General features: G+C 40.2%; 2 protein-coding genes across 5 annotated transcripts in view; one reads left to right on the top strand and one right to left on the bottom strand.

The window, feature by feature from the left end:
- Nucleotides 1–9,617, bottom strand: part of LOC106873338 (uncharacterized) — a 25,140-nt gene extending 15,523 nt beyond the window's left edge. The window contains exon 1 of one of the 4 annotated variants that reach the window (XM_089343963.1): nt 9,477–9,617. The gene's annotated coding sequence lies outside the window, so the exon portion shown is untranslated. Of the gene's footprint in view, nt 1–2,531; nt 2,551–5,144; nt 5,285–9,476 lie in introns of those variants that run through there. The other 3 variants (XM_089343962.1, XM_089343964.1, XM_089343961.1) reach the window with 3 other exon arrangements.
- Nucleotides 8,613–25,013, top strand: part of LOC106873333 (peptidylprolyl isomerase domain and WD repeat-containing protein 1) — a 20,740-nt gene continuing 4,339 nt past the window's right edge. The window contains exons 1-12 of the mRNA XM_089343960.1: nt 8,613–8,796; nt 10,967–11,069; nt 11,792–11,895; nt 12,845–12,940; nt 17,194–17,281; nt 18,691–18,796; nt 19,529–19,672; nt 21,224–21,298; nt 21,659–21,739; nt 22,690–22,783; nt 23,801–23,854; nt 24,074–24,317. Coding sequence (XP_089200086.1) covers nt 8,664–8,796; nt 10,967–11,069; nt 11,792–11,895; nt 12,845–12,940; nt 17,194–17,281; nt 18,691–18,796; nt 19,529–19,672; nt 21,224–21,298; nt 21,659–21,739; nt 22,690–22,783; nt 23,801–23,854; nt 24,074–24,317 — 1,322 coding nt within the window. The 5' untranslated portion in view covers nt 8,613–8,663. The remainder of the gene's footprint in view (nt 8,797–10,966; nt 11,070–11,791; nt 11,896–12,844; nt 12,941–17,193; nt 17,282–18,690; nt 18,797–19,528; nt 19,673–21,223; nt 21,299–21,658; nt 21,740–22,689; nt 22,784–23,800; nt 23,855–24,073; nt 24,318–25,013) is intronic.

Consider the following 25,013-nt stretch of genomic DNA (forward strand, 5'->3'; position numbering starts at 1 on the left):
TTTTAGCGAATGAAATCAATAAAGAAATGTCTTCACCCCGTTTCACTCTTCACCGTTCAGATGACCGTGTTGCTCCACCAGATCAATCTTTGATATCTGCTTTTGAAGTGGTGTTATTTTTGTGTACCTCCTCCCCATTCGCCCAACATGCATTTTTTTTTTGAGGATTTTTTCATGATTTCATAAGTTTTAATTATAAAATGTAATTTAATGAAATTAAACTGAAACATGTCAACCAGGAGCAGGAGTGGCTGTGTGGTAAGTAGCTTACTTACCAACCACATGGTTCCGGGTTCAGTCCCACTGCGTGGCAACTTGGGCAAGTGTCTTCTACTATAGCCTCGGGCCGACCAAAGCCTTGCGAGTGGATTTGGTAGACGGAAACTGAAAGAAGCCCGTCATATGTATGTGTGTGTATATGTTTGTGTGTCTGTGTTTGTCCCCCCCGCCGTTGCTTGACAACCGATGCTGCTGTGTTTACGTCCCTGTAACTTAGCAGTTCGGCAAAAGAGACCGATAGAATAAGTACTAGGCTTACAAAGAATAAGTCCTGGGGTCGATTTGTTCGACTAAAAGGCGGTGCTCCAGCATGGCCGCAGTCAAATGACTGAAACAAGTAAAAGAGTATAATAAAAATTTTAGAAAATCATTCGTAAAATCTAAACCAACAAACTATGCAATGAAGAGAAGGCTAAAACGAGTAAGACGAAACTCTCAAAGACAGCTAAATGCCAAACTATTGCTCATTGGTTGATGGTTATTGAAAATTAACCAATAAAATGCGACCACCATGCAAATGGCCATGACCCCCTTACACTTTCATTTGCAACCTAGACATATATTGTCAGATACACAGTAGACTCAACCGTGACATTCTGTTGTCGGTCACTGTGTGCCTGACAGGATATCTTTGCTACTAAAGATACAATTTTGTAATTTCTCTTGTTGTAGGGAATTAGTAAGGCCAGTTGACATTGCCATAGTGGGAGATTATTCTTTCTCCAAAGCGCTGCCGTAGCAACTGCAATCTTTCTCTTGCAGTATGAGCAGTTGCCCCCATCTTGCTGGAACCATGTGTGAGGTCTACTTTGAATGGCCCCTCACGTTCCCCAGACTTGACTAACCCTGATTTTTTTCTTGTAGGAATATCTGAAAGAGTGCTTATGTGCAACTGAAGGAGATCATCAAATGAGAAATCGGAAGTGGAGTATGAAACTCTTGAGAGTGTTATGGTGCAATTTTTGGGAAGAACACAAGCGTGTGAAGCCAAAAATGGCCATAGAAACCCTTGCATCAGATCAAGTTGGATGTAGATAGTAGAGAGAAAGCTTTTGAAGAAACCAGGATGACCCATTCAAAACTGGAAAGAAATTTAAAGAAGAATTCTATGATCAATGAGAAAATGAGTCCTGACCATCTTTTGGGGTCCACAATTTGTGATAGACCATGCTTTCTTTTGCTGGGTTCAAATCTCATTTGCAGACCCATGAAAAACGAACTCCCGCCAGCTATTCTGCTGATATGTCTGTGCACACTTTTGAATGCAATGTATGCCAGAAGGTCTGCAAATCTAATGGAGGCCTCAAAAGACATTTTAAGATCCACAAAGATCAAAACTTAACTGCAGCACTTGGTGGTCCAAATCAGATATGCAATCTATGTGGGTGCCTTTTTAATACAATGCCTGGTTTAAAAAGCCACATCAGACGCCATGATGGACCTAAGGAGTAGGTACAAGAGGTGGTTAGACTCTGCATAAGGAGTAGACAACACCCATATATGTGTGTGTGGGTGTGAATATATATATATAAGCGCACACACATACACACACACACACCGGGTGTGCCAAAAAGTTTGACATCATTTCATAACCTAATAGTGTGAACAAGTTTCATCCAAATTGTCTCAAATTTTAGCAGCATGTCTAGAATTCAATAAATTTTAAAAATATGATCTTCGCATGGTTTTCTTTTCAGGATTAGACATGCCATTTACTACATCAGAAAAGGCATTTTGTGTATTGAAATACTCCCAAACTCAGTCAAATGTGAACGTGCATTTGTTAGAAGATTTCTTAAACAAGTACCAACATGGAGACAGATTTGGTTGTGTCATGAGAAGTTTCAAAAGGAAAGCTGTTTGCACTGGAAAAAAAGGATCTGGATGGCCGGCAGTTTTAGGAGAGACGGTGAACCAACTTTGGGAAATGCTTAGCCAAAGTCCAAAGAAATCTGTGCGAAGAGGAAGACTGGAAACCTGGGTCCCCAACTGCTTGGCATGTCATAAGAAAATGCTTGTGGCTGACCCCTACAAACTTCAGCTTGAGCAGAATTGAAAGCTTGTTGAGAAGCAAAAGCGTAAAATGTACTGCGAAGAAATGCCAGAGAAACTTGAAGACAACAACTTTGGAAATTGTCTTGTTTTCAGCAATGAGGCCACATTCCATATGAATAGCAAAGTGAACAAGCAAAATGTTTGCCTTTAGGGCAAAGAAAATCCAAATCACAGAATTGAACACGAAAGGGACTCACCAAAAGTGAATGTGTTCTGCATCATCTCAAAGAACTGTGATAACTTTATAACATTATAAAATTGTCATCTCACAGAATTTAGTTCATTGGAAATCTGCAGAATAAAACTTGTTATGTTGAAAATTCAGCCTATTAAGTTTCATTTCTCTTGACCATAGAGTCACTCCGAAATGGACATCTCAAACGAGGTCAATGTTTGGGGGGGACACCCTACATATATGTATGTGTGCGTATGTGTATATATGCGTGCACACGTGGATGTATGTGTGTCTGTGTTTGTCCCTCACCACAGCTTGTCAACAGGTGTTGGAGTTTTACATTTGTGTAACTTAGCAGTTTAGCAAAAGTGACTGATACTAGAAGTACTAGATCTCACAAAGTTCCAAGAGTTAATTTCTTTGACTAAAAACCACTCAAGGTGGTGCCCCAGTATGGCCACAATCAAATGACTGAAACAAAGGATAAGAGATAGAATATATATATATATATATCATATACATTTCCTATGATTGTATAACTTTTACATATATACATTTCTAATATGTATATATATTTCATATGCATCATGTATGTTTTTATATATCTGTATTGCATCTATATATTGCAACCAAATATGTGTATATGAGTATGCATGTATGTGTGCAAGTATATACACAGAAGCAGAGTGATATCCGCCATCTTGTTGATAGCTTCCTCAACTGCTGTGGAATATTGCTTAAAATTGTGTTAATATATCAGAATGGTGGCATGTAGAGGTAGGTAGTATGTTGTAACAGTTAACGAATACAAACAGATACAGGCATATGGAATATATATATATATATATATAGATAGATATAGATATAGATATATAGTTTTATATATATATATATATATATATATATATATATATATATATATGGGTAGATAGATAGACAGATAGCTAGACAGATAGATAGATAGATAGATAGATAGATAGATAGATAGATAGATAGATAGATAGATAGATAGATAGATAGATAGATAGATAGATAGATAGATAGATAGATAGATAGATTGATAGATAAAGATAGATAGAGATAAAAAGACAGACAGGCAGATAGATAGATAGATAGATGTAGATGAACAGATTAATATAAATATATAGATACAGACAGACAGATAGAAAGATAAAAAGACAGACAGTCACATAGACAGTCAGATAGATAGACAAATAGCTAGATAGATAGACAGATAGATAGATATATAAAGAGATAGACAGATAGAGATCTAGATAGATAGAACGATAGATAGATGTTGATTGATAGAGAGGAAGATAGGGCAGGTATTAATAAACATATATACATGTCGTTAGATAAGTACATAGATACAGTTATACATACACGTGTGTGTGTGCATGTAGATATGCAAATGTGAATACATATATATATGCTATACATATTTTTACATATAGATACATATACACACATTCACAGGGCAAATTGAAAATTAAGAATAACTGAAAGTGAAAAAGACATACACATGGGATGTATAAGCTTGATGCTCAGTGTAAGCTGACAGAAGAGAGTGTGTGTGTGTGTGTGTGTGTTTAAGCATACCAAATTGTTAGAGGTTCTAACGAGCTGTGATTTTCTTCCCATTCAGGGCTGTCTGTATTCAAGTACAAACCCTATCAAGATCAGTTTTATTTTGTGGGTTGATCAGTATAGTACCAGTCATATACTGGGTCTGATACTTCTCTTATTTTCGTTCATTTTTGGCTGAAAGAAATCGACTATATAGCCAGGCAGACCTGCAAACAGACAGAACCGGCTCCAGTAAGTCTTAAAATGACCAAGACCATGCCATAAGTGACGCTGGTGTGCCAAATATTTTGTCATGAACTGAAGGGTCATGGCAAGCAATATATCTTGCACTGGTTTCAGCAAAATGGCAGTGCCATGCTGGAGCACTCCTTTCAGCATGTTTGTGTCTCCTTTCCGTACTGTTTTTGGCGAAGAAGTGAGTTGGACAGAGCTGGGTATAAAAATGAAAATGCATATTTTTACATTCATATATATGTGTGAATATATATATATGTATATATGTATATATATATATATATATACATATATATATATATATATATATATATACATATATATATATATATATATATATATATACATATATATGTATGTATGTATTTGTGAATGTATATCATATATATGTGTGAATATGTGTGTGTGTGTGATATGTATAGATTTATGTGTGTGTATGTATGTATATATATATATATATTTACATATATGCATAACTATGTATGTGTGTGTGTGTGTGTTTATAAGAGAGTGAGAGGAACAGACATTTATCCTGATAGAATATAAACACACAATAAAGCAAAGACAAACACATTAACTTTATATACATCATAAGTGTGTAAAGGTGTGCTATACAAACGTACACAGATTCATACATACATACATACATATATATATGTGTATATATAGAAAGCCAAGCTGGAGCACACAAAGGCTGTGGATATGTGTACAGCTATGTTTGTACACATGTATGTGTGTACATAAATGTGTGCATGTATGTATCCGCATGCATGCATGTGTGTGTGTGTGTGCGTGTGTGTGTGTATATACATACCAATATAGCTGTTCGCGGATGCATGTCGCTGCACATGTTATATGCATACTGTGGAGGTCTGCAGCAAAGAGAACTCCTGCTGGTTAGCGGTTGTTAACACTCACCCAGAGAGACGAACAGACAGACACATAGGCGCACACACACACACACACTCTCTCTCTCTCTTTGTTCCCCTCCTCTCTCTCTCTGCATATATATATACACACACACACACAGATATATATGTATACACATAAAAATATATATACATACCACGTGTATATACACTTGCTCACCTATATGTATTTATTTATATATATATATATATATATATATATATATATATATATATATATATACGAATATATATTATATATGCACGTCTGTATGTCTGTACGGAGGTGTGTGTGTGTGTGTGTGTGTGTGCTCTACAACCTACCACGGCAACACCAAGCACCACACACACAAACACATACACGCACACAGGCGCCCAGTGTGCTCACAAAGACATGCACACACACACACACACACACGTAACTTCATTTTCCATTCACTTTCCCACGAACACTGCCAAATCTCCCTAACCTTCTGACCCCCTCCCCCTCCTCTTTCTCACTTTCTTCCTCACTCCACCTTCCTCTCATTTCCATCACGTATTCATACATATATTCTTTATATATATATATATATATATATATATTATTTCCTGGTGAAGGCCGGTTTATGGGGTCTTTTTTACCCAGGGTTTCTCATCCATAAAGGGTCTAGCTTTAGAACATATCTTCAAATCCCAAAACCTGTTGACCTATGACCTCTTTAAAGTATGGAAGGGAATATATATATATATATATATATATATTTGCATCTAAATACACATACACACACATGTATACAGATACAGAGAGAGGGAGAGAGAGAGAGAAAGAAAGATAGACAGATAGATAAAGAGACAGAGTGACACACAGACAGACAGATAGATAGATAAATAGATAGATAGATAGATAGATAGATAGATAGATAGATAGATAGATAGATAGATAGATAGATAGATAGACAGATAGATAGATAGACAGATAGATAGATAGATAGATAAAGTGATATAGACAGGCAGTTATATAAATAGAAAGATTTGAAGATAGTCGTATAGGTAGATAAGTAAGTAAGATATAGAAATAGAGAAACTGACTGACTGACAGCCAGACAGACAAATATGCATGAACAGATTGACACCATACAGGTCAGTGCTACAATCTCCAGTGAAACAGAAGTTACTGCTATCCTCTGCGTATTGAGCAATTTCTAAAGCACAAACAGATGGAAGAGTCATGGGTGAAATGTCTTTGATCCATTTTCCCACTGGATCGAGCTTGACCAAGGGCGAAACAGCAACACCACCACAAAACACTCCTCAGCACCACCACCGCCAGTGGTGGTCGCGTTTTCTGTTGATTGATAGTTTAATCAATCAACACACACACACAACCTCTTTCTCTCACTTCGTTCTCTCTCTCTGTCATATGCTCCCATACACACACATTTACAGACTTCCTTCCCCCCCTCTCTCTCACATGCACTCATATACAAACGCACACACACATACACATGCAGGTGCATGGGAATTGTACACATGGAAGCATACATGCACTTTACATCACATTGCATTCATGAATGCACTAATATTATGTATATGTGGAAATGTGTGCGTGTGTCTATCTACCTTGATACCTTAACATCTACCTTTCTCTTTTTTATAGCTATCTCTCTCTCTCATCTGCCTCTCTATCTATCTATCTGTCTGTCTGTCACATTATCTATCTGTCTATCTATTTATCTATCTGTCTATTTCTATCTTTCTATCAATCTATCTATGTCTGTCTGTCTGTCTGTCTATCTATCTATTTATCTTAATACCGATCTAACTATCCATCCGTTTGTCTGTCCGTCCGTCCATCTGTTAATCTATCATCTAGGCAAAAGCACTACTGATGCTCACTTCCTAGTAAAGTAACTTTAGAAGAGGTTGTTAGTCGAAACTAGAGCACTGAACTTTGAATTTATTGACATGGAGGAAACCTAGCCCCCCCCACTCCCTCATTTGAAGGATGCTGCAGAAGTTAGGGGGTTGAGAAATGGCTGGGGGGAGCCCCCAAAGCCATGTACAGGGGGTGCTGTCAGTGAGGTGAAAGTTAGCAATGAGCATCACAGTGAATGTAGTGTGTAGGCAAGAGTTCATCAGGGCTCTGTTCTTAGTCCCCTCTTATTTATTGTACTCCCCCAGATGATAACAGAGGAGTTTAAGACTGGTTACCAATAGGAGCAGTTCCAATGCTGATGCCTCTATTGTTACTGGTGAATCTGTGGCAGAATTAGAAAAGAAAACCTAGGACTTTGAATTTAAACTAAACCAGACCAAAGTTCTAGTAAGCAAGAAAAGGGACAAACCACTAATTCCTTCAAGAAAATGGTTCAAAATGTAGAAAAGGTGTTGATAGAAATAATATATGGTGTACCAGATGTAAAGTATGGATGCTTAACACCCCTTCCAAACGTACCTGTTGCCTAAGCTACTTTTCTAACCATTTTCTAATGCTCCCTGTTACTGCCCCCTTCTCATGTTTTCTAAGCTGGTCTCTGTCTATTTCTCAACTCACAGTTAACTTAAAACGGCAGACACGATCACCGTCTTGAATAAATTTATGTCCAAAGGTAATCCTATGCAACAGAGTCGTAAACTAACAAAGACTTTCTTCGGATTTGTATCAGTGATACGATCTTAGAGGAAATAGAAAAAATTGATACGGCGCTTCTTCAGAAACACACCTCTCCAATTAATTCAAAGTGTTGGGGGTTAGGATTAAGATTAGGGTTAGTGTCGGAGAAATGCGTTTCTGAAGAAGCGCCTTTGATACAAACATAAAAAAAACTCAGTAATTTCAAAAGTTTTCCACTTTTACTGTTTACGAATTTTTTTTTAAAGTCTACCCTTTAAGAAAAAAAAAAAAGACATAGGAGATTACGATTGTGCAAGGGTAAAGTTTTCAGAAATTCAATATTTTAAAGGAGTTTCGTTTCGATCCTTTTAACCTTTAGGGTTTGGGATGAATGCTTGAAGAGTTTGGATTTGTCCAAGACTGTCAGGTTGACTGAAGATGCAGACCTGAGACTGGATTCGGATGATTAAGCCCAGTGAGGTGTGAAATTGTTTAGGATATTTCTGTACACACACGCCATCACCTATTTTTATAATCTGATTTAAGCAGAGCTAAACAAGGATTTCGAAAAAGAAGACCTAGTAAACAAAAAAGGGGAGATGTAAAGAGAGAGGGAAAGAAAAGAGAGAGAGAAACAAGGAGGGGGACAAAAAGAGAGGGAGGGAGAGAGAGCGATAGAAAAAAAGAGGAAAAGCGAGTGTGTGTGTGTGTGTGTGTGTGTTGATGTTTTCTTTTCCAAAACAATGATTTCTCCCTGGCCTCTTTCAGATGTCCGCTCTTCACTGTGGAACTCTCCTGACACGGAAAGTAAATAAACGTGTTTGGTGTCATGGCTGACAATCGAAAGAGAAATTTTTCTGAGAAGGAAAGAAACGATCAAAACACATCCGTGAACGAAGACGAAGACGATGTCTGGATCGGTCCCATGCCACACGAGGCCCAAAAACCCAAGAAGAAGAAAGGTATCCATTATATATCTATTATACTTCGAGGAGGTTTTTTTCCCGCTCCTCTTAATGTTTGAAACTCGTTCTTTCTGTACCTCTTTGTTCTTGAACCCGATCTTTTCCCTTCCCCCCATAAACCGATCAATCAATCAATCAATCTATCTATCTATCTATCTGTCTATCTATCTATCAATCTATCTATCTATCAATCTCGCCATTTGGGGTTTTTGTTGTCAGAATTCTCTTGTTATTCATTGTATACTTGTTGTTCAAAACCCCACTTGTCCCTTCTCTTGTATTGTCCTCGTCTGTTTTGTGTTCGGCCCTTGCGGCCAATAAAGAAGTAATACTAATCACAATTGATTCTGGTTTTATTAGCCACAAGGGCTAATATAAATTAAGAACATGTAAGGACAAAGACAGGACGAAGGTTACAAAGGGTTTTGTCTGAAAAGAAAACGTTCGTGTAAACAGTGAGGAAAACAGAGAAAGATATAACAAATAAAACTCCCAATAGGGGGGGGGGGGCTTCGAAAGGTTACACGTGGAAAAACCCATAAAAGCCACGGGAGCCTGGTCAGAAAATAAGAAAGGGGTAGAGAGCCCTTTCTCCTTTTATATTACCCTTTTTTTTTTACAGGTGTATCCTCAGAATTGGTCCGTTCATACTGGCCATTTTACTGATATTTACCCACCTTTCAATAAATTTGCTATGAGACAGCACTTCCCTCTCTACTCTCATCTTCCTCTTCAAGTGGAACTTGAAATAATAATAATAGTTATTATTATTATTATTATATACATAGCCGAGTGGTTAGGGTGTTACACGCATGATCATGGTCTCAGTCGCGAGACTGGGTGGGGCATTATCGTTGAGTGAAACACTTCGTCTCTCGTTGCTCTGTGATCACTTCGACACCTGACGAATGGCACACACACCGTGGTTCCTGTTCAGGTAAACATCAATTTGATGGAAAGAGTGAGCTAATGTATGGCACACACTCTTTGTCACTAGAAACAAGGTCATTCAGCCAAACCGGAACAACAGGAGAGTCCATTATTATTATTATTATTATTATTGTTGTTATTATGCTGGATGAAATGCTTAGTGGTATTTCGCCTGTCACTATGTTCTGAGTTCAAATTACGCCGTGGTCAACTTTGCCCTTCATCGTTTCAGGGTTGATAAATTAAGTACCAGTAAAGCACTGGGGGGGGGGGGGGGGCAATGTAATCCACTAGTCCCCTCCCCCGAAATTTCAGGCCTTGTGCCTTCAGTAGAAAGGATTATTATTATTATTATTATTATTATTATTAAGGTTATAAGCTGGCAGAATTGTTAGCACCACAGACAAAATGCTGAAATGTTTAGCAGCATTTCATCTGGCTTTACATTCTGAGTTGAAATGCTGTGATGGTCAAATTTGCTGTTTATCCTGGGGGGGGGGGGGGGCATAAAATAAAGTCTGCGGTGGGGGATGCAATTGACTCTCCACGTCCCCTCACAGTTGCTGGCCTTGTGTTAAAATTTGAAAGTCATTGTTATGAAGATATCAAAACTGACCACTCCTGTGCTTGAGCCGTGTAAAAAGCACTGAGTCCACTCTGCTGAGGGGCTGGTGTTAGGAAGGACATCCAGGTGCAAAAATCCTGCCAAAACAGTCACACAAATCTGGTGCCGACCCCTGCCTGGCTGGCTCCTGTCAAAACCATCCCACCCATGCCAGCATGGAAGGCAGATATTAAACGATGATGATGATGGGAAACTGGGTGAATCCTCTGACCATTGGGTGAGTGTCTTGCAGCATTTGTTCCAGCTTTTCACATGTGGCTCTGTGTTCTCTTGCATCATTCTGGGGCTGGTAAAGTACGAGTGAAGTACTGGGGGGGTGCATAGTTTCGAACAGTTATTAAAAGCAGTAGGGTTGGTTGGATTGGTAGAATCAGTAGAGGGCCGAGCCAAACATACGGCAGTATTTAGTTGTGCTGAGTTCAAATCATACTAAAGTCAGCTTTACCCTTTTATCCTTTGAGGGCAGATAAAGGTACGATTTCAAAAACTGGTATTGATATTAACAACCATTCCCTTCCCCTCAAAATTCCTGGCCTTTCATTTATATTAGAAACAATCATTATTTCTGATTGTTGCTGTTTGTGTATTAATTTTTGTCTAATTATATTTCAGTGCTGGAATATGAACAGGTGTACCTGGATAACCTCCCTTCGGCTGAAACTTATGAATACAGCTACATGCACCGCGATGTAATTGCGCACATCACAGTCACCAAGTAAGGACAGTTTGCACTTTCTGCTTATTGTTTTTGTCACAGTTGTTTAACCTGAAGTTTAACCTTGATCCAGTAAGACCTTCTATCCATGTCCACCTCATCATCTTGTAAAAAGTGTCAGTTGGCCAGGAGCGCTGGGGCCAGTCTTGCAGAGATGACAAAATATGTCATTCCTCTACTGGCCATATCAGTTACAGAAAATCCTGTCCAAAAGTATGTGAAATATTAAAACATACACACACACACACATACATACATACACACATACATACATATATATATATATATATATATATATATATATATATATATATATATATATATATATATATATATGGATAAAACAGATGAATAACGGGTTACTAAATAGCATACAACATTTATTCTGTAGTTTGGTTGTTGTTTAACCCCAGGCCAGGGCTATGCTCTAAGATGTTCCAGCTGTGACCATCCTGTTTGTTATTCAAACATAAGTGGATCTGGGACTATATTATCTAATATGTCCTTCCTTGTCGTTGGTGTTTAACCACAGGCCAGTCCTAATCCAGTGAGCCTATGATGAGATATGTTCTAGAACTGTCTTCATATGATGGTGTGTAATTGAAGGAAGCTTTGGTTGTTATTTCTAGCAGAATGAGTGACCGCATAGATGTTGCCTCACTGTCTGCCGTTGTTGTTGTTGTTGTTGCATTAATGTTCCTTGTCTCTCGTTTCTCCTGCAGGTCTGGTTTTATAATCACAGCCAGTATTGATGGTCACGTGAAGTTCTGGAGGAAACTGGAAGAAGCTGGCATCGAGTTTGTGAAGCATTTCCGCAGTCACCTAGGTAACCTGGGAGTATCTCTTTGTTGTCAGCACAACACCGCATAAGATGACGCTCCACCAGACCATACAGTACTACACAGGAAGAGCACACCATACAGAACCTACACCCCAGGGTTGGGGAGACTAGTGTAGGAGAGGGTGCTGGAAAGTTCCTGCATTTAAGGGGATTGCAAAAGGGTGTGGTTGTCCTACCTCCCCCCCCCCTGGTAGGGCAACATTGCAGAAACTGACCCCAGGACTTATTTCTTGTAAACCTGGGGCTTATTCTATTGGTCTCTTTTGCTGAACCACCTGGTTAAGGGGACATAAACACACCAACATTGGTTGTCAAGCGATGGTGGTGGTGGGGGGGGAGACAAACAGACACACACACACATATATATACAATGGGCTTCTTTCAGTTTCTATCTACCAAATCCACTCACAAAGCTTTGGTTGGCTCGAGGCCATAGTAGAAGACACTTGCCCAAGGTGTCACACAGTGGGACTGAACCCAGAACCATGTGGAAGCAAGCTACTTACCACTCCTGCACCCATGTATAGTACTGCCTGACTGGCCCTCGTGCCGGTGGCACGTAAAAGCACCTACTACACTCTCGGAGTGGTTGACGTTAGGAAGAGCATCCAGCTGTAGAAACACTGCCAGATCAGATTGGAGTCTGGTGCAGACTTCCAGTTTCACCAGTCCTCGGTCAAATCGTCCAACTCATGCTAGCATGGAAAGCGAACGTTAAACGATGATGTGTTTATATATATACAACAGGCTTCTTTCAGTTTCCATCTACCAAATCCATTCACAAGGCTTTGGTTAACTTAAGGCTATAGTAGAAGACACTTGCCCATGGTGCCACGCAGTGGGACTGAACCCAGAACGATGTGGTTGGGAAGCAAGCTTCTTACCACACAACCACCCCTGCATCTATTACTTGTTGTTGTTGTTGTCATTTCAGGAAACATTGAGGATGTTGCAGCAAGCAGCAACGGCGAATATTACTGCACCATATCAAATGACAAATCTGTGAAGGTGTTTGATGTCGTCAACTTTGGTTAGTATTGCAAACATGTTTAGTCGATGTGGAACGAACCTGTCCGTTTTCTTGACTTTCCAAATTTTTTACAGTTGTCCAAAAACAGTTGTGCAAGGTGTTTGGAATTCTGACGAAAGTTTTCGAACCTTTGTTCTCAGATTTTGTTCAGCCAAAGCATTTAATCCATCATGCCAAATAACTGATTTTTGGCCTACCCCTTGGCTGATTTTCAAGGCTATCATCTCCTGAATGAGAGCTTTGGAACTATCTCTGAACAGTTCTGATGTCAACAAAATTATCACCAAGGGCCCGCTTGATATTCCATTGAGCTTCTGAGGCAGTGACCCAGTTTGTACTCACACGAGAAAATCACTCATCATAGTTTGGTTGTTATCATTTTCATAAGGTCTGTGGGTACAAATTTTGTATATCAATATTGTTGGGACAGAAAATAAGTCAAGATTAAATGCAAGGTATACGTAATTGAGTTTTTAAATGACTGGAATAAGAATTAAAAATGCGACATTTCATGTGAAATAACCTAATATATATATATTGAGAGAGAGAGAGAAAGGATAAAACCCACACAAAGCTTTGTGAAATACAGTTACACAGGGTTTCCTGGTTGAAATTTGAAAAAAAACAAGATTATTTTGTATTTTTATTATAACAATAATTTTCCTCTCCTAATTGATTGACTGCCATACTGTTTGTTGAAAATCATACCATGCAGCATATGTGTGTGTGTGTATATATGTATGTATGTATATGTGTGTGTGTGCATAGGTATATATGCAGATGTATGTGTGTGTGTGTGTGTATGTATACATACACATACACGTTTTCTGTCTCATGTCTGCATTAATGTAGATATATGTCTATGCATTAAAACAATCACACACACACACACACACACACACACACATACACACACACACACACACACTCTCTCTCTCTGTCTCCCTGGCTCCCTCTCCCTCTCTGACTTTCAACCTGTCAAGTTTGTTTTGGTGACCAGCAGGTGTTGTCAGTTGTGAGGAGGGACAAGGGTCAGACGCAGAGACAGACAGACAGCGGTAGTGGTGGTGGTGGTGGTGGGAAGGGAGACAGACTAAACAGACCTCACTGCTTCCACTCCACTCCACTCCCCACCACCACCATGAGGTGAAGTGAGGGTTGCACTTTTACATTGTGAAACCTCATTGCATTTCTGTCTGGGGATAGAGATGTGTGTGTGTGTGTGTGTGTGTAGCATCATCATTGTCATCATCACCATCATTGTTTAACATTCATCTTCCATGCATGGATAGGACACACACACACACAGAGGAGTGGCTGTGTGGTAAAAAAAACTTCCTTCCCAACCACATGGTTCTGGTTTCAGTCCTACTGTATGGCACTTTGGGCAAGTTTCTTCTACTTTAGCCTTGAACCAACAAAAGCCTTCTCAGTGGATTTGGTAGGCGGAAACTGAAAAAAGCCCGTTGTATATGTGTGTGTGTGTGTGTGTGTGTATATATATATATATATATATATACACACACATGCACACACTTACACATACCTTCATATACATATATATATACATACGTGTGTAAGTATGTATATATATATATGTGTGTTTATGTTTCTATATATATATATGAATGTGGAGACATGGTTGCGTGGTTAAGATGCCTGCTTCCCAATCACATAGTTTTGGGTTCAATCTTGTCAATGCCATCTTGGACATATGCCTTCGGTTACAGCCTTGGGCAAACCAAAGCCCTGTGAGCGAATTTTCGGAGATGGAATCTGAAATAGTTATAATATTATTTTGCTTCTCTGTCTGAAGGATTTCCAAGATGTCTTTCATGTTCTTCTCCCACCTGTACCAATTTGCAACTCCTTTTAGCAAACGAAACATGTGTAACGGTGTGCAAATAATCCTTTCTACATTAAGCACAAGGCCTAAAAATGTGAGGGAGGGGGCCAGCTGATTACATCAACCCCAGTGTGTAACTGGTATTTAATTTATCAGCCTCGAAAGGATGAAAGCAAAGTCGACTTTGGTGGAGTTTGAACTCAGAATGCATTTCATCCAGCGTGCTAACAATTCTACCATCTTACCACCCACCTTATAATGGTGTATAAATAATAGCAAATGAAGTTTTTTTTTGGGGGGGGGGAGTCTTAATACTAAGGGAAGTAACTCCGATTGATGTCTGCCCACTGCCAAGATAATCAGGGTTATTTCTTCTTTCAGTATAAGTTCGAAAGATGAGTTAATGAAGAAGAGCTCCAACTGGATGAGACCTCCAAGCGGTTTAAATGCACAAATCTCTGATATCCAAGGGGCTGAAAAGTGTCAGCAGAAGGGCAACCAGCAGTCATGACCTGGAACTCTCAGAGTGTAAGGGGTTAAGGGACAAAGCACATGCCTGAGGAAGGGGATTTCAAATCAGAAGACCTTCTGCTCTCCAGCTCTCTTGAGACTTTCTGACCAGTTTATATATAGATAAGTGTGTATATGGATGGGGCTTCTTTCAGTTTCTCTCTACCAAAATCAAATCACACATTTGCCCAAGGTGCTATGCAGTGGGACTGAACCTGCAACCATGTGGTTGGGAAGGAAGCGTCTTACCACATATATATACATGCGTATATATATATATATATATATACACACATTCACTCACTCACACATACACACGCGCACGCTGAGGCAAACAGTGTGTGTTGTACGGTGGAGAGGAGTAGTGGAATGTGGTATGTGACAATCTTGATTTCCAAGGGATCAGGTGGGAGGGAGATTGTATGAAAGGGTGAGGCGGTGGTGGTGCAGGATGTGGCTGTAATGTAGGCATGCAATAGCGGGGGGGGGGGGGTATATCGAGGCAGTTGTAGTCAAAATAATAGAGGTGGGTGTTGGTGTGTTGAGGTGGTAGCATTTGCGTTGTTGGTGGTTGTAGTCAAAATAATGGAGGTGAGGACGGGGTGTTGGTGTGTCGAGGCGGTAGCAATTGTGGTGGTGGTAGTCAAAATAACGGGTGGGGATGGGGTGACCAAGGCCCTTCTACTGTTGTGTCTAACTCACTATTTACAGTTGTATGTCACCTCAACACCCTCATCTACTCTACCCTAACCCCTCTGTCTACCCCATTCATATAGATGTGAAGGTTCTGCTCATATGTAGGTCTACACACAGACACCTCAAAAGTAAATAGACACCCCTTATAGTGTTTTACCCATTTGGTCACTCCTCATTAGTTGGATACTCAAATGGGTTGAATCCTTAAAATCTAAATAAGGCATTTATATTAAATCCCAGATTAAGGATTTAAAAGCATTAAACAGCATTATTTGGTTTCCAGAAATAAATCTTTCGAAAGGAAAAAACCAAAGAAACTATGCTGTCTATTTACTTTTGAGATTTCTGCGTGAAATACACACACACACACACACACACATATATATATATGTATAGGTGCAGGTGTGGCTGTGTGGTAAGAAGCTTCTCACCGACATGGTTCCAGGTTCAGTCCCACTGCATGACATCTTGGGCAAGTGCCTTTTACTACAGCCCCGGGACAACCAAAATCTTGTGAATGTATCTGCGTGTCAGTGTTTATCCCCCCCCCCACCATCGCTTGATAACCGATATTGGTGTGTTTATGCCTCCATAACTTAACAGTTCAGCAAAAAGACTAATAAGGACTAGGCTTACAAAGAATAAGTCCTGGGGTCGATTTGTTCACCTAAAGCCGGTGCTCCAGCATGGCCACAGTCAAATGACTGAAGCAAGGAAAAGAATATGTATATAATATGTCCAAGAGTACACAATATTCCGAAAGGTCAGCAATGATCTTCCCTGGTCACAAGTGGATGGCCATCAGATATGTATGTGTGTGTGTGTATGTGTGTGTGTGTATATATATATATATATATATATATATATCAATTTAAATAAGAGCTTTGATGCAATCCTATACTCTCTTCTACTTGTTTCAGTCATTTGACTGCGGCCATGCTGGAGCACCTCCTTTAGTCGAGCAAATCAACCCCAGGACTTATTCTTTATAAGCCTAGTACTTATTCTATCGGTCACTTTTGCCGAACCGCTAAATAGACATGACGCCTAAAGCAATTACATTAAAATATATTATATTTATATATATTATATTTATTTATACGGTGGTGCATCAGCATGGCCGCAGCTCTGAGCTGAAACTTTGAAATGAAATGAAATATATATATATATGTTTGTGTCTGTCTGTCTCTCTCTATTTCAGATATGATCAATATGTTAAAACTTTCTTTCCCACCTTCCTGCTGTTGCTGGTTGTTCACAGCGGGTGATGTGGTTGCTGCCCTAGCAATGTAAGTGCATATGTCATTGTTGTCATCATCATCACCAATATCAGCCATTTTATCTACCTTCTTATCGTCGTCCTTCTCATCATCAGCACTATCACCATCATCATCACCATCTCTTTTTCCTTATGCTTCCATGCTTCTAGTAGAGCACCCTATTCTCCAGGTCCCAATCTGTGCCCTTTCACGCAGGTCATCCCCCCCCACACACACACACTCCCAATGCCAGACTTCTCTGCTTCATCTCCTCTCATTCAACTTTTACCCTGTCTTCCTTTCCCACCAGTTTCAGCCGCCTCAAATGCTAAAACAATTCTTTATTCATCTGACATCCTACACACACACACACACACACGTGGGAGCGTGGAAGACAACCATCAGAGACATATAAAAATATATGTCTGTATAAATATTATCAAATACATGAACAGGCGCAGGAGTGGCTGTGTGGTAAGAAGCTTGCTTTTGCAACCACATGGCTTCAGGTTCACTCCCACTGCATCGTACCTTGGGCAAGTGTCTTCTACTGCAGCCTCGGACCAACCAATGCCTTGTGAATGAATTTGGTAGACAGAAACTGAAAGAAGCCCATCATATATATCATCATTTAATGTTCACTTTCCATGCTGGGATGGGTTGGACAGTTTGACTGAGAACTGACAAGCCAGCAGGCTGCACAAGGCTCCAATCTGATCTGGATGCCCTTCCTAACGCCCATATCCATCACTGAACATATTTCATCTCATTACTTTAGCTCATTAGTGGACTGGGTGCTTTCTCCATCACTGAGTCAACAAGTAACCCACAAGACAAAGATCTTCCCCACTCAACCGATAGGGATGAATCATGATGAAGGAGGTGACTTTCTGTCAGTTGAAAAGAGTTTAAAATACAATACAGGGACCAAAAATAACAAAAAAAAAATAGCAATTACCTCCCCTGTTCCAAATAATAACTATCACGAATTAACTCCCCTTAGATTTTTTTCTTCGTTGATTCATTCACAAACTTTCATACAAGAACCTAGACTAAAAACATCTTTAAAATATATGAAATCACAATAATTTCAATATCATGATTAGCGAAAGCGAAACCAGTCGACAACCACAATACCATTTCATTTAAAATATATTAAAATTATATAAACTTCGTGCATTTTCCTTCTTTTATTATATATGTGTTTTTTGCATTTCAAGTCACCACATAGGGATAATTGAAATTCTCTATCTCCCTTTCCTTACTATATATATGTATATATGTGTGTGTGTATATATATATATATATATATATATATATATATATATACACATAAATATATATGTATGTGTATTCTGTATATTATAAAATATTTTGTTTTATATATGTGTATGTGTGTTTATGTGTACATAATTGTCTTTCTGTTTCTGGTGCTGAAGAGCGGATAAAGAAAGCAACCGTATCTTTATCTTTGATGGGAAAGGCAAGAGTGAGCCGTTACACATTGTTGACAAGTTACACAGCAAGCCTGTCCACCTGATCTCTGTAAGTAGACAGTGAGTCTTTATTCTCTCTCTCTCTTTACTCTCCATCTCTGTGTCACCTCCATCTCTCTCTCTCTCTATTCTCCCAACTGGGGGGGGGGGTCACTTTTTTATCTCCTCTGCAAGTCACTCATTTCACTCCCTGTATTGTGTTTTAACCTCTCTTCAACTGGCAGGGGGCTATCTCCCTCTTATTATGATTCATCCCCGTCAGTTGAAGGTGGGGGGGGGGTCTTTGTCTTGAAAGTTACTTGTTGACTCTGATGGAGAAAGTGCACAGTCCACTTTGTAAAGTGGTTGGTGTGAGGAAGGGAATCCAGCTGGAGAAACCATGCCTAAACAGACATGGACTTTGGACAGCCCTTCAGCTGACCAGCTTCAGCGTGGCACCTTGGGCAAGTGTCTTCTACTATAGCCTCGGGTCGACCAAAGCCTTGTCGGTTGGTAATGTTTATATATATCATCATCATCATCATTTAATGTCCTCTTTCCATGCTGGCATGGGCTGAACGGCTTGACTTGGAGCTGGCCAACAGGGAACTGTGCAGACTCCAGCTGTCTGTTGTGGCATCGGTTCTACAGATGCCCTTCCTAATGCCAACCATTTAACTGTATGGCTGGGTGCTTTTTACATGGCACCAGCATTTGTGTTAAACACACCTGTATGTATATATGTATGTATATATGTGTGTATATATGAATGTATATCTTTTGCTTTCTCCTGTTGCGACAGTACAACTCCCAGTTCGATGTGGTGGTCTCCTCGGATGAGAGTGGAATGGTGGAATATTGGACTGGCCCTAAACGTGACTATGGCTTCCCAAAGAACATCAGCTGGTCGTACAAAACAGACACCGATCTCTATGACTTCGTTAAGGTAAGTCTGCTCTTCTCTAACAAGGGATAGATGAGAGAGTTGTGATTGTTCAGCCCCAGATCTTCCAGCTGTGACCATCTTCTTTTATTCAGGCATAGTCTATCTAGGACTACATTGTCTACATGTGTCTTTCCTTGTTCTGTAGCCCCAGACCAGTCCTGATCCTGTGGACCCATGGTCAAAGATGTTACTGTTGTGATCATCCTATCTTTTATTCTGACATTGTGTATCTAGGGCTACATTATCTCAAGCATCAATTTTCTTAGTAGGAGAGGTAGATTTTAACTATGCACACACACAAGCACACAAGCACATACACATACATGCACACATAAACACACACATGCACATACACACACACACTGCACATGTTTTAATAGATTGATTCAGTCCTACGTTTCATGACATCCTGTGCCCACACATGCTTATATATATATATATATATATATATATATATATATATATATATATATATATATATATATATAGATGTATATATGCATATATATATATTATTTATATTATATATATATATATATATATATGCATATATATATATTATTTATATTATATATATGGCCCAGGAAGACCTGGGCTGAGGTGGTGAGGCAAGACCTTCGTACATTGGGCCTCACCGAGGCGATGACTACGGACCGAGACCTTTGGAAATGGGCTGTGCGTGAGAAGACCCGGCAAGCCAAGTAAGATCGTTGCCAGTGCCCCTGGACTGGTTCTTGTGCGGGTGGCACATGAGATGCACCATTTTGAGCGTGGCCGTTGCCAGTACCGCCTGACTGGCTCCTGTAGGATTTTCGAGCGAGATCGTTGCCAGTGCCCCTGGACTGGCTTGTGCGGGTGGCACATAAAAGACACCATTTCGAGCGTGGCCGTTTTCGTGCGGGTGACACGTAAAAGCACCCACTACACTCTCTGAGTGGTTGGCGTTAGGAAGGGCATCCAGCTGTAGAAACTCTGCCAAATCAGACTGGAGCCTGGTGTTGCCATCCGGTTTCACCAGTCCTCAGTCAAATCGTCCAACCCATGCTAGCATGGAAAGCGGACGTTAAACGATGATGATGATGATGATGATGATGATATATATATATATGCATATATATATATTATTTATATTATATATATATATATATATATATATATATATATATATATATATATATATATATATATATATATGTATGTGTATATATATTGTGCAGGTGGCACGTAAAATACACCATTTTGAGCATGGCCGTTACCAGTACCGCCTGACTGGCCTTTGTGTCGGTGACACATAAAAGCACCCACTACACTCTCAGAGTGGTTGGCGTTAGGAAGTGCATCCAGCTGTAGAAACTCTGCCAAATCAGATTGGAGCCTGGTGTAGCCATCTGGTTTCACCAGTCTTCAGTCAAATCGTCCAACCCATGCTAGCATGGAAAGCGGACTTTAAACGATGATGATGATGTATGTATATATATATGTATATATATATATATATATATGTAATATATATTTGTCTGTCTATCTCTCTCTCTCTCTCTCTCTCTACAGTATAAATCTGTTCCTACCCACATGTGTTTCTCCCCCAATGGTTTGTTAATGGCTGCAGTCTCCACTGACCGAAAGGTATGTATATTGCCATCTTCTATGCTATACACCAATTCTCATTTCTACTCTCTCTCTCCTCCATATATATATATATATATATTAAGGGCATTACTATACATAAATGCCTCACACTAGGAGGGACTCTAAAAGTCAAACTACTCTAATAAACTCATCGGTAAAATGTGTTTATTATGCATCCAGCTGTGGGAAACAAACCGAAATAGACATCGGAACTTAGTGTAGTTTTCCAGCTTGTTGGATATTGTTGAAGCATCTAAGCCATCCCAGCAGAGAAGATGGATGCATTAACTGGTGGTGGTCATGATGATGATGATGACATATACAACTCTCTTTTTTCTCTCTTTCTTCTCTGTCCAGGTTCGAATCTTCAAGTTTCTCACAGGTAAACTCTCCAAAGTGTTTGACGAGTCCCTCGAACGAGTCACAGCTGTTCAACAGGTATGTGAACCATGCAACTATTGGAGGGGTGGTGTCGTGTATTGTGTGGGGGGAGTTGTGGGGAGATGATATGTATTTTCCTGTTTCATTACATCCCTTTAGCTGGAATTCTCTCTTCGGTGTAGTAGTAGTAGTAGTAGTAGTAGTAATAGTAGAATGGGGCCATGTGCTGTAGCAGTGCGTCACTGCTTCCACCATTTGTTTGTGATTCCTTAGTCCTGGCAGGTGACATTTTTGCATCACTCAGGTGACTGCCCTCCAACCCCTGGCTCCATTTGGGTAGTCATTGCTGGTGAGGGTTTTGCCAAGGTCAGGGTGCCTAATTCTACCTCAACCTTTTTTTTTAGTCCCCTTTTGCCAACACACAGAGCAAACGCTGGGTTTATTCTTTGGCATGCCCGTCAGCACAGAACATACACATTCAATCTGTAGCCATGTAAAGTGACATTTCATTCTCCTTTGAACTCGTCAGCACAGCATAACTTGAGACACAAATTCAGCATTCTATTAAGTTAGACATTTCTTATAAAGATTAAATAGTTTAAAAGACATACTTGATTGTGTTTTTTTTTTTTCATCTGATATCATTATTTGTTCAGAGAGAGAGATTGGGGAATCTCTTAGAAGCAGCTTAAATCTTCCAGGTTAAAATACTACTTTGCATCAATATTCTGCATATTGATACAATTAATATTTTCTCAATGAACAAATTGTCCAAAAGCTTTTTTTTGGTGAATTCTTTCCCTGTGCAGACGAAGGTTTTCCCACTGCTATTTCAGATCATTCCATCTGACTCTGAAAAGCTTACAGTTGACGTTCTTCATGTTTATCTCGCCAGTTTCCCATCATTCCATCTAATTCTAATTTCTCTCTTCCAATTGTATTTCTTTTAACCATAATTTTTCTGTTTCTGTTTTCTTCTCTCCCAACCATGGCCACCTCTCCTGAAGATCAAACAACAACTTCCTAACATGGAATTTGGCCGACGTATGGCCGTGGAACGAGATTTAGAGAAATCAACCTCTTTCAGGAATTGCAACATTGGTGAGTGCTGGTGAAGGGGAGGAGGGGTGGTGGTGGTGTTTGTGATGATGATAGCTGGTGGTGGTGGTGGTGGTGGTGGTGGTAGCAATGACACTTCTGTACTTTCTATGGCTGCACTGTTCCATGCATGTGTGCGTCTATATAATTATATATTATATATATATACACACACATATACATACATACATACATATCACTGTATCAGCCAGACTGTTAGATGTTGTTATACACTGCCAGTCACAGTGCACTTCTTTGCAATGTTGTAGCTTTTGAATGATGCCAGCCTGCTGGCAAGGCGTGCAGGCCAACACTTCCCCTGAAGGGAAAGCCAGTCCATTTCAGGGTTAACCATTTACTGCACACACACACACACACACAGAATGGCCACATAGGAAGTTAACTTGGCAACTACAACGTCCAAGGATCAATCCCAGTGTGTCCCATCTCAGATAGGAGCTGTAGAGAAGCCCGCTGGTTTGATTGTACTTGAAAAGGTACATCAGCCTTGTCACATACACACTGGGTGCTGCTGCTCTTTGCTGAGAATTACATTAAGGAACTGTGGAATACTCGGCTGCTTCCAAACTAATTCAATGAGTGGGCAATTCAGTTAATTAAACAGAATTCCCTTCGTTGAAAGCAACAGAAAACCACCCTTACCCAGCCACCCCCCGTCCTCCACTGTTTAATTAACACGGTGCAATATCCCCAGTAAATTAAATAATTGAATGTTGTGTGGGGACTGGCATATCAAAGCCCCTGTGTGTCGCAAAAGGTGACTAAAAAAAAGGATGAGGTCAGGGTTTGCACTCTGACCTCGTAAAACCCTCACTGACCCTCGACTACCTGAAACCAGGCTCTGATGGGTTGGAGGGTTCAGTCACCTGAGTAGTGCACAGGTACCATCCACCTGCAGTTGTAGGGAACCACCAACAGATGATGGACACAACGATGCACTGTTACTGCACATGTCCCTGCTACCATCGTATCTCACTTTATTCTTTTCTCTTATTTCAGTTTTTGACGAAACTGGTTACTTTGTCCTCTACAGCTCTATGCTGGGTGTGAAAGGTAAGACGTCTTCTAAATCGGATTATATTTCATTGTATTTCATCTGCACAGATTTCATGGTGGAATCGGCACCATTTGTATAATTTCATCTGCACAGATTTCACCCTGTAATTTTCCAAGCACCAAAACTCTGACTTCATAGCAATATTTAAAAACAGCTCTCACCAGTCTCTCTTTTTCTCTCTCTCTTCCCATCCATCCATGACCACCACCATCCAGTGGTCAACCTCTACACCAACCAATGTATGCGCATCCTTGGAAAGCCAGAGAATGCTCGGCTGCTGCAGATCGACTTGTTGCAGGGTTCTGGTAAGCGCCACAAGGTGGCTCTGGATGCAGACATGGTTGCCGCTGACAACCCCATCATCCAGGCCCCACTGCAGGACCCCACCCTCTTCTGTACGGCCTTCAAGAAGAACCGATTCTACATGTTCACCAGACGAGAACCAGAAGACATCAAGAGGTATGTTTGTTGTTTAACCCTGGGACAATTGTGATCCATTACACCTGTGATTAAAGCTGGTCCATAAATGACCACCCTGTCTTTTATTCAGACATCCTATATCTTAGATGACATTCTTATTGTTGTTGCTGTTGCAGTCTTTTAGCCCCAGGTCTCTGCTTTAGGGTCTGCTTCGTTTTCAGATATATGATAGAATGATGATATATACCATCATCATCATCATCATCATCGTGTAACATCTGCTTTCCATGCTGGCATGGGTTGGACTGGCAAACCGGGAGGCTGCACCAGACCCCAGTCTAGTTTCATAAGGTTTCTACAGTTGAATATCCTTCCTAATGCCAACCACTCCAAAAGAGCAGTGGGTGCTTTTACGTGCCAATGATATTGGGGTCAGTCAGGTGGTACTGGCATCAGTCACGCTTGAATGGTGCTTTTTACATGCCAACAGCACAGGCGCCAGTTATGCGACACTGACATCGGCCATGACTAACTTGGCTTGATGTCACTGTCTCCATGAGGCCCAACACATGAACAGTGCTTTTTAGGTGTCACCGACACAGGTGCCAGTCAGATGGCACTGACATCGGTCACGACTACGATTTCACTCGGTTCAACAGGTCTCCGCAAGCCCAGTGTATCGGCCAACAATTGGAGGGTGCTTTTAAACGGGCCAGTTATGCGACATTGGCACTG

This window comes from Octopus bimaculoides, chromosome 28 (assembly GCF_046866305.1).
Source record: "Octopus bimaculoides isolate indiv1 chromosome 28, ASM4686630v1, whole genome shotgun sequence".
Classification (NCBI taxonomy): Eukaryota; Metazoa; Mollusca; class Cephalopoda; order Octopoda; family Octopodidae; genus Octopus; species Octopus bimaculoides.